The 11219-nt window shown below is 36.1% G+C and overlaps 1 protein-coding gene across 2 annotated transcripts in view; it reads right to left on the bottom strand.

Annotated features, from left to right (window-relative positions):
* Window positions 1–296: 296 nt before the first annotated feature.
* ST13 (ST13 Hsp70 interacting protein) overlaps window positions 297–11219 on the bottom strand; it is a 26840-nt gene continuing 15917 nt past the window's right edge. The window contains exons 6-12 of one of the 2 annotated variants that reach the window (XM_007453981.1): window positions 8287–8371; window positions 8055–8165; window positions 5514–5616; window positions 4293–4409; window positions 3567–3615; window positions 1321–1454; window positions 297–830 (exon numbers count right to left, since the gene is read on the bottom strand). In XM_007453981.1, coding sequence (XP_007454043.1) covers window positions 702–830; window positions 1321–1454; window positions 3567–3615; window positions 4293–4409; window positions 5514–5616; window positions 8055–8165; window positions 8287–8371 — 728 coding nt within the window. In that variant the 3' untranslated portion in view covers window positions 297–701. The remainder of the gene's footprint in view (window positions 831–1320; window positions 1455–3566; window positions 3616–4292; window positions 4410–5513; window positions 5617–8054; window positions 8166–8286; window positions 8372–11219) is intronic. The other variant, XM_007453982.1, reaches the window with a different exon arrangement.

The following is an 11219-nucleotide window of genomic DNA, read 5'->3' as shown; positions in this document are numbered from 1 at the left end:
CAAGAACAGAGCGAAGTAATCCAATTTTACTGCAGCAGTATAAAAATCATCCTTTCACCACAGTGTAAGATTAAAGTTCATCTGCACAAGGGTACACAATATATAAAATGTAGTAAGATTACTGCTGCCCTGTCAAGTACTTCCAGTCCCTACCCAGGTCCTACTGCAATACTGGTGGTCCCAATAGTTTCATGGAAGCAAATCATTAAAAAAAATAATAAAGCAATTAAAAAGACAAATCAAAATGCCTCAGTGACCATATATCCAACTCAAACTTTATCTATTTAAATGTTACATTTGCTTCCCACTAATAAATCTTTATTTCACTCAAACTTGAACAATAAATCTTCCATACTGAAGTATCTTCCTTGCCTAACTAATTCAAAGGAAAAAACCAAAATGATTAGTAAAGAAAAATGTAGGGATTAACACACCCTTTTGTTTTAAAGATTTTTAAGGTTTAAAAATTGTTTAAAGTTTTAAATTTCTAGTAAGAAAACATTATCTGAATGAATACCCTAATGGCAAACCACTGTAAAATGTTTCAGCTGCATTTGGGGCAGAGGGGTAGGGATTATCTTCAAAGCACCCCACTTTCTTCATGAGAAGGTCAGAGGTACACTGGTTTGTATTATTGCGACATCCATTAGGTGATCTAAGTTGCTTTCTCTTCAGCAGGGGCTTTATTTGTCAGAAGGGCATTATGCTTGACCTCCAAATTTGGCCGACAATTTACTGATGAGATTCATAACCTTTGGGTTGCTCTGATATTTTGACATATTTGCCGGGTTCTGAGCCACATCCTGGAAGGCCACCATAACTTCTGGATCCTGCAAAGAAAGGTGTGTCTGTGTATATATATATATATGTTTAGTATGAAAAAAATGTTCTATGGGTCATCAATTTTGTTATCCTAAATCCTATCTCTTTATTCAGACCTTTACATTTTGTCATGGCTAAGTCAACTCAGGTTTGGACAAGTCCCTGAAGCGTAAATATTATTAATGTGTACTTCCAACTCCAACTCAATTATGTCACTTCAGACAATGAAAAAAAGGATATACAATTTTGATACAAAGAAAAGGACAACAGGATATAATGACCAACTATTACAGAGTATTTCCCTATAAACCACTTTTAAAAACTTAAGCTACTCATTCTGAAAAAAAGAACATGAATGTCAGAACTGCATAATAAGCTATTTGGTAATTCAGCTCAATAAAATATGGCCAACAGAGTAACCTTAACCTGTCTCCACATAGAATTATGAAAGAAATGCCTCAGTGATATGAAGTCCAACTTTGTTCTTCCAAGTCTTACCTGCATGGCTGCAAGAACCTCTGGATCACTAAGAATTTCATTGAGCCCAGGGATTCCTGCCATTCCAGGCATGCCCCCTCCCATTCCAGGCATTCCTCCAGGAAAATTACCAGGCATTCCGCCAGGAAAGCCACCTACAAGAATAAATGAAAGATCTGTACAGACACCAAGCATATTCCCAAGCAGTCTGAGTACACTATTTCCTCCTGATTAAAATAACACATGTGCATGCACAAAGAACAAGGGTGCTACTAAACACAAAGGAGTCTGAACATTCTAACTGGATGTAACAAGACACAATTTTTAACATTAATTATTTAAAAATAAGGCTGTAAATATTTTTTTCCTAGTAACAAAACTTTAAAAAGAAAACTAGTCTTACCTCAGAGAGAAAACTAACAGTCCCTTGGAATTATAAAATTAAAAAGTCTCATAAGTCACCTTGTATCTTATCTTCTCATTCTTTAATATTATTTGTCTGTTTCAATTTAAAGTTAATTCATAAGAGTTTAGTGGTTTTTTTTTCCCTAAAAAACTATATTCCCCTAAGCTAACTGCTTCCTTCAAGAACTACCTGAAATGCTTGTTATAAAAAGCTGTGGATTTTTGGGAGTCCCCTGGTGGTCTAGTGGTTAGGATTTGGTGCTTTTCACTGCCGCGAGCCAGGTTCAATCCCTGGTCAGGGAACTGAGATCCTGCAAGCTGCAGGACTCAGCCAAAATTTAAAAAAAAAAAAAAAAAAAAGCTGTGGATTTTAATTTCCACCCTGCCTCAAAATTTCTGAAAGTAAAACTGAAAATATGCATTTTTAACAAGCAGTCCTGGTGTCTCTTTTTTACACTGAAAACAATGCTCTAGTAAAAAAGATTTAATTCTCCCAGTATATTTTTAGATTACAAACCCAAACTTTTCTACTGTTTTTCACTATCATAAACCTTTATGTCCATTGGAGATATCCTAAAATCACAATTAACACCAACACAGGGACATCCTAAAAAGAAATACAGGTAACATTAATCTACAGATCAAGGGTCATTACAAATAAAGCTATCATAAAGAAGAAACACCTATAACACAGTGATTTCCATCTGTCTCAACAATACAAACGTGCCCATAAATAACTAACAATCACAGATAAGGAGATCTAATCGGGGGCCTGAAAACAACTTCTAGTTTCTTATGCTACTTTCTACAAAACTACTTTCTACAAACTACTTTCTACAAAAATTTCCTTTTTGTAGAAACTACTTTCTACAAAAATTACTGACCCAAGGCAACAATAGTTAGCCAGTCTGCTTGTCAAATCCATATAATAAAACCCACATGACAAAAAAATATCTCTAGTACTAGTCCACATTAGTGGTCATTTTCTAAAACAAAGGTACCTGATATATTATCTTATAAACAGTAAGCTATGAGCTAAGATTTACTTTCTTGCTTTTTCTCCAAGTCATCCCCAATGTATGTTCCTTCCTTTTTTTTTTTTAGTTGCCTGCACATGACGTTTCAGATTAGAGGCTACCTTTCCTAGCCTCTGACCATGTGGTAAATTCTAAGCAAGGGAAGCAAAAGTGGTGTGTAGCTGCCTCTATAAACCTTTACAAGAAAGCTAGTTGCAGCTGCTGATCCCCCATTACAATTACGAACTTAAAAAACTCTCTTTTCTTTAAGTAAATTTCACACTGCCTCATTCAGGAAGCATTCTCTGAGTGCCTTTCTAACAGCTCTTCTACCTGTATCACATAGGCCTCTGCTATCATTCAAGGCTTTGCCTCGCTAGTAATTTCTGATCACTTGACATTTGCAAGAAAGGGAAGAATGTGTTGATATATTAATTCTACACTGGATGCAGAACTTTTTGTGCTTAATGATTCCATGCTTTTACCTAGTATCCTCATGAATATCAATGTATAATAGAACAAAATTCCATTACAGCCATTTAGGAATACTCTAATTAATACATCATAATAAATTCTTATAGTCTTTTAATAAAATACAATGCTCAGACCTCAGTAAATTTTATCTATTTTTAAAAAGTATACTGCTCAAAATATGAGGAAAATAATATACTGTATTTCCACTAACAAAATTTTTAACAAGAATGAAACTTTCTAGAGGCTGACATTCTAAAGACTCAGTGTTCCAGGGACTAATGGTACAAAATACAATATACATACCTGAGCCTCCAAATCAGAGTATTACCCAATTATTTACAATATTAAGAGTTTTAATTTTTTTCAAAATACCTGGAAAAGAGCCATACTGAGCTCCTGATTGTCGTCTGGCTTCTTCCTCCTTTAATACAAAAAGGAAATAAATTATATAATAAGAAGGGGGAAGTCTGCTGTCCACGCCTACCTTATCCATGCAAAACCATGAAAAAATTGTAAAATAAGCTAGTTAGAGGACTCACAAGTTTTGACAAGTTTCAAATGGCAATGTTGGACTAAAGGAGACACCCCATCTCCCAAAAAACAATTTTCAATTGGATTCTCAATGAGTATTACTTTTGGTAATTATTTCAAGTAATATTTTTGATTTGTAACTAAAACTAAAAAATAAGTAGAGTCAATTTTAAATAGCTATGAATCCACTATTAAAACGGAAGTAATCATAAAACTTAAAATATGAGGGCTTGCATCCTAAAGAAAGCAAATAGTACTGCCAAGTTTTGAATTAATTACTTGATCAGGAAAAAGTCTTGATTTTAGGAGAACACAAACACAAAGTCTTGATTTTAGGAGAACACAAACAAGAACACAATTTAGGATATAAATTGGTACTATACAAACTCACTCAAGAATTTGAAGACTAAGCAATGAAGGGAAGGAAAACTTCCTTTAAGTAGTATCACTATCCTACAGAACTGCAGCCAGCTCTTTTTATTTAACAAGAGCCAGGAATTAGAATGATATCCAAAAAAGTCTGATATACTATATTTGGCTTTAATGGTTTAAGTATAGAAACCTTACCCTCTGGGCTCTCTCATGTTCTTCCCGAGCCTTCTTGACCCTTTCTATTCTTTCTTTGATCTCTCGCTCTTCACGTTTTCGCTCATACTTTCTCCGATGTTCAGCAATTTTCTGGGCCTAGGGAAGAAACAGCCACAGAAAAATGTCTTCTCTGAAAGTTGAATAAGGTAGCACAAATCAGTGGTTTTGTTAAAGAATTACTTTTCTTCGTGGAGAGATTTAATTCAACACATAGTTGTGAAAAATGGGTTAGATTTACCCTATAGAAAAAGACCTAACTCAGGCTTTAACAAGTCCACTGTAAAACAAAGAAAAGAGGCTGGGATTTGAAGTTAGAGAAAAGTGTTAAAAATTTCAAACAATTACTTAGTGCAAGGATGACAAGCAGATGTCAAATTGCATGACAATTTTTGCCTGATACCTGCCATGGGAAGGCAGAGACTGGGAACACACATACCAGTTACTTCCCACAGTCTAACTATACTGAAGTTTTCCTCATCAATAAAATGAGAGGGCAGAGAGAAGTATGTTAGTCTTAACTATAAGAATCAAGAGAAAATATGTACCAGGCACTAGTACATAGTCCATGCCAAACATTTGGAATCTAGTATTCACAGAATAACATAAACGTAAGAGATTCATATTCAACCATTATTTTAGCTTGTTTATGATTATTTTTTAAGAACCTTGTGCTCTAGAATATCTCATCCGATAACCTTGCTGAGTTAGCCCTGTTACAAAAAGAAAGAAAATCAAATCATCTGATAGATTAAATCCAATAAAATTTCCACCATCTTAAAGCCTCTGATAGTAAATTCTTGAACTTCCCACAAAGCTGAAAGATTTACCATGTAAACGCACTAAGTTGTTTTAACTATTTTAGATAGAAATAAGGACAAACCAGACTCAATCCTGGGCTGCATTTTATAAATATTCTAGTTGTTCTTTTGCTGTAAACCTGATCCCGTTTTCCATTTCTAACCTTCTGGGTATAATTTTGCAGGGTTGCAAACAAAATAACATAGCTTGCTGTAATACTGCATGAGAAATTAAAGTATGAAAACCCAATGAGATTTCCTGAGTTCAACACAAATTTAAATGATTACAGATTATAACTTCCAAAGATTGTTTCCTTGCATCTGTTTTGCAGTTAATTTACTGCTAGGGTGTTAAGTACTAGAGCCATTAGTAATGACTTTTCCCTTCTCTACTTTACCATACCCTTGGTTGAACTTCTTTCAGCATTGCACTAGCATCTTCATCATAATCCAGCTTACAGGCAAGGGCAAGATCATGGGCAGCTTCTTCCCAATGGCCCAAAAGTCTGAAACAGATTTTAAGTAATTTTTGGAGCCTTTTACACATATTCACTTATGTAGCATGGTGTCTTACTTTCTTATTATAAAAAAGGACTGTTACAGAAGAGGTTTAGATATTTAACTACAAATTTTCATGAACCAATTCAATTAGTATGTTCCACTCCATAAAAATTTAGTTTAAATTTCCTCTATGGTAAATGTGAAGCTGTTCTACTAAAAAATGTTTAAAAGCTTTTAAAAAATTGTTTTAATTCATAGTATTATGATGTTTAAAAAAATTATGTAGAGCCACAACTTTCAACTCATTCAAAACAGGGTTAACATGACGCGTATTCAGCATGCTACCTTCTATATGGGATAGAAAACAACATGTGTGCACATATTATTTAAAAAGGAGAGATGGGGGCTTCCCTGGTGGCGCAGTGGTTGAGAGTCTGCCTGCCGATGCACAGGACACGGGTTCGTGCCCTGGTCAGGGAAGATCCCACATGCCATGGAGAGCGGCTAGGCCCGTAAGCCATGGCCGCTGAGCCTGCGCATCCAGACCCTGTGCTCCGCAACGGGAGAGGCCTGCCTACCGCAAAAAAATAAATAAATAAAAAGGAGAGATGGGATGGATCAGAAACTAAAGGTTGGTGGAGATAGGTAAATATGGAGTAGAGGAGATAGCAATGGAAATGAGACTTCTCTGGTTATACCTATTAACTCAGTTTTGACTCTTTAAACATGCTAATGTTTTACATACTCAAATAAGAAAATTAAATCAGAAAGGACAGAAATAAAGCAAGCCCAAACCCTGAATACAAACAGAAATAAAGAGGCTAATTATTTATCACATTGACAACATAAACCATACAGGAAAAATTAATTCAAGTAATTTTTAAACCAGTATTCTGACTGTATATCTTAAGTGAGACATATCCTAGGGATAAGAACTGCAAAATAAACTTTACTTAAAGGGTATATTATTTTTAAGGCATGATTCTAGGAGAATACTGTGTAAAATACAAAATGGAAAACATTTAATGTTGAATTTTAATTGAGAATATCGGTATAAACTCAAAATTTCTCAATTTCGTTCCCTAAAATCATTATTTTTAAAGGTTTTTTCTGACTGTTAACTGAAATGACAATGACTATATCCTGGAAACAGTAAACATACCTAGTGGCCAAACTTCAGTTTCCACAAAATAATCCCCACTAAAACCAAGATTTTCTGGAGAAATGGTCTACTCCAAGCTGTTTTTTAATGGTTTTCTTTGATGTTATATATGTGTATTTTTAAATTTATTTTTTATTTATTTACTTTTTTGGCTGCATTGGGTCTTAGTTGTGGCATGTGGGATCTTAGTTCCCTGACCAGGGATCGAACCTGCGTCCCCTGCATTGGAATGCAGATTCTTTACCACTGGACCACCAGGGAAGTCCCTGGTCTATTCCAAGCTAAAGTACAAGATGAGTTCTTATACCAGAAGGCCAAGAAATGCTCAAAGACTAATGGGGTCGATCTCAAGACAATCAACAGCAATGCATGACCTTTCATATACCCAGAGAGCATTAATACAAATTTTCCAATCTTTTACCTGTATCTTTGACATCTGCCTTCATAATCACTAGAGCTACTTTTTGAGTCACCTAATACAGATGGTCCCAAGCATATTCATCTTCATCTCCATCCACACTTGAAGCACAGTACCTTTTCAATCCATGTAAGATGTAAATAGCACAGGACATTTCATCCCAAACCACAAAGACTCATCTGTATATTAAGTTTTGCTTCCAGATTTGATTACTGATCTGGGTTAACTTCACCTCTTTATTTTCCCCCTTATCTGACTCTTCAAGTGACCTAACAGTGATCGAAGTAGTCTGAAGCTAGTATATTCCTTTTTCCATAATATATTGGCTGTTTAATGTTAAGTTACAAAGTCTGAAAATAACAGAAAGTTTGTAAGACACTGATATAAAGCCACTCTCTTTTCTTAGAGATAACTGAGAAAAATCCTTACCTTACATTTGGCTATATGTGGCCAAAAACTGTTAACACTGGTATTCACTGAATGGAAGCAGTGAAAAGAATTTTTATTTTCTTACTTGTTCCTTATGACAGTCTCTCAATTCTACATATTGAGCATGTATTACATTAAAATTAAATCCTTAGGCAATTCTTTAAAGATTTTTTTTTATGTGGACCATTTTTAAAGTCTTTATTGAGTTTGTTACAATATTGCTTCTGCTTTATGTTTTGGTTTTTTGGCTGTGAGGCATGTGGGATCTTAGCTCCCCAACCGGGAATCGAACCCACACCCCTGCATTAGAAGGTGAAGTGTTTTAACCACTGGGCAGCCAGGGAAATCCCGCAATTTTTTTTTAAAATAAGGTATATTAAAACATCAGATTTAAACTTAAAGAGCTCTGAAAATAACTAAGTCTCATTAGTTACCTGTGTGCTTTCCCTCGCCACTTGTATGGCTGAGCAGAATCTGGATTTATTTCAATAGCTCTGTCACAGTCTCGGATGGCAGCATTTGGCTTCTGTAATTTGATGAAGACACTAAAAAATAAGTATGATATTAAAAAGTATTCATTTCAAACAGTAACTTTTTGGGGGTTGCCACAGAAGCAATTCTATCTAAACAAATAAGCAGAAATCAGTTTTTATTTAGAGTTCTCACCTCGCTCTCTTGGCATAAAGAATGGCCAAACGAGGATTTAGCTTGATGGCATCTGTGAACAAGTCAATGGCTTTCTGTAGTTCACCTAAAGTGAAACAAAAGTTTATTGAGAAATAGTGGATAAAAAATATTAATAAAAACTGTTGGTCTCTTTAATTAGCCTTTCACATTTCCCTTTTAGCCTAGTAAGACTAGTTTCTAAATTAACATACAAAACTGGCTCTTCAAAGCAAAATCTTTACCATACCTATACTGTAAATCACTCAAGACAGACAATTTTGGGGAACATAACCCCCCTAAAAAATATTAGAATACCACATTCTTGGTAGGACTCATTGGCTTTTAAATTTAGATAAAATCAAAGGATAAGTCAATTTTATTCTATTAATTACATTCTTTTATCCAAAGGACAGGGCTTCCCTGGTGGCGCACTGGTTAAGAACCCGCCCGCAAATGCAGGGGACATGGGTTCGAGCCCTGGTCCAGGAAGATCCCACATGCCGTGGAGCAACTAAGCCCATGCACCACAGCTACTGAGCCTGCACTCTAGAGCCCACGAGCCACAACTACTGAAGCCCACGCACCTAGAGCCCATGCTCTGCAACGAGAAGCAACTGCCATGAGAAGCCGGCACACTGCAACGAAAAGTAGCCCCCGCTCACCGCAACTAGAGAAAGCCGCGCACAGCAACGAAGACCCAATGCAGCCAAAAACTAATTAATTTTTTTTAAGTTGTTTATATGATAAAAAAGCAAGAACTGTAGAAAAAGAGATGTGGCAATTGGCCAATGCAGCCAAAGAGGGTGGCAATATCCAATCTGATTCCAAGATCTGAGAAGCTGTTTAATGCCCAACATATATCCACTGCTTACTAGAAAATAAACATGGTTATAAAAGAATGAAATTAAATATATTTTCTTTCCATTTGTATTATTTTTTTCAAACAATCACTAACTTGTTAGGACATAGATACTTATTAAATTGTTTGAACCTAACTACATTATAAACTAAACTGTTATGTATTTCTTTTGGCCTACGAGTGCTGTGAAAAAAGTGAAAATGGTGAGGACACTATAAACAGAGCAAGTTTGGGAAACTCTGCCCCAATGCAAAGCTATCATCATTAGCTACCTGGATGACAAAAATTTCTTCCCTCCCTCTGTGGAGTCATGAAAATCCACCTTAGATTTGCTGCAGTGAGCACAACTGATGGAGAACGCCACCTTCTAGGCTCAAGGCTGTACTCCATAAGCTGCTCCCAGCTAATGACTGAATACAGGAAGGATACCCAGGTAGGCCCATTCTTGTGAGATGTGCAGCTCCTCTGATGGGCAACCTTGGCTTGCCTAGACTTTTAGAAACACACACACAGTTGAAGACTTTTCCTACACAACCTTCCATCTCTCCTACAGAGGGGTAAGAACTACATGATAGCCTCACTGTCTTCCCAGACTCCTCCAGTTCTCCCTGCCCCCCCACCTTGCCTCACAGGTATTTTCCTAATATACCTCTGCCACACCAACTCATGTCTTGGCTTCTACTTCTCCAATGAACATACCCTTAATTTGCCCCTAAAATCTGATCTACACAGAGTAGCAAGAATAATCCTTTTCAAAAGTAAATTCTTCTCACTATGAAATCCTCCTAGTCAAAAAAACCCTCAATGGCTTTGCATAATCAAGGATAAAATCCTAAATCCTTAGCATGATCTACTAAGTTCTTTAGTGAGCTGTCAATCATCTGCCCTCCTCACCACCTTCCTACCACCCATCTCCCACCCCCAAGCACTTCTCTGACCTCAACTCTACCACTCTTATCCCTTCGCTCAGCACACTCCAGATAGTCTGGCCTTTCTGCTATTCCTTGAACACGTAATTGCCCCCAATGCTCTCCCAATTAACCTCTGTATTTGTTCTCCCCTATGTCCCCAAAAGCGCTTCTTTACACGGCTTGCTCCCTGCACTTCATCAGGTGCTTTCCTGACCACCTTATATAAAATATAGCTTCCATCATTGACTATCCGTTTACTCAGCTCTATTTTTCTTCATAGCACTAATTACCACCTAACTTTATATTATAAATTTGTTTATTTTTGTTCTCCCAAAATATAAAGTCTACGAAGTAAAGAACTTGCTCTGCTTTGTTTCCCGCTGTATATCCAGCATCTGGAACATGGTAAGCCTTCAATAAATACTTGTTGAATAAATATATTAAACTGAAAAAGCATAACAGAAATACCTCTAATAATGTGACAGGTGGAAACACTAAGGTCTTAATAAGAAAAGTATCAGTACCTTAATATTAGTACCAGGTGCTATTCTAGGCATATTATACACATTTACTCATTTATTCCTTATGACTCTATTAGGTAGGCATTATTATCCATATTTTACAAGGGAGGAAACAAAAACAGAGGCAGAGAGAGTAATTTCTCTAAGTTTACGTAGCTAGTAAGCCCCAGAGCTGGGATTCAAACCCAGGAACTTGGGCTCCTTAAACCCAGGGTTTAACTATATTCCTGCCTCTCCGACCCCAGGTGGGGCCTGAACCTACGATCCCTAGCTTATAATACTAGTGTTTTATCCCTGTAACATACACCATAAAACTGTACCTATTCTAAAATTAGAACTAGGCTATATTTACACATAAACATAGCTTGGGAAAAAATAAGGAAAAACAAAAATGTGACTTATTAGGTGGTGGCTGCTTCATTTTCACTTTGTTAAATATTGCTTAGACAATATATAAGTAAATTTTTAAGAATACAATATGCCAAAATAAGTGACAAAAATAGAGTTGATAATATGGCACAGTAAGATCCTGGGCAAGTCAAAACCCCGCTAAGCCCTCAGATTATTCACTGATCTGTAAAATGGGACTAGTATGAGACTTTAATGAAATAATGCAAATTAAAATATAATAAAGCTAGCAGG

The sequence above is a fragment of the Lipotes vexillifer genome, unplaced genomic scaffold, assembly GCF_000442215.2.
Source record: "Lipotes vexillifer unplaced genomic scaffold, Lipotes_vexillifer_v1.1 scaffold382, whole genome shotgun sequence".
Taxonomy (NCBI): Eukaryota; Metazoa; Chordata; class Mammalia; order Artiodactyla; family Lipotidae; genus Lipotes; species Lipotes vexillifer.
The sequence above is the reverse complement of the archived record's forward strand: the minus strand, read 5'-3'. Positions and strand labels throughout refer to the sequence as shown.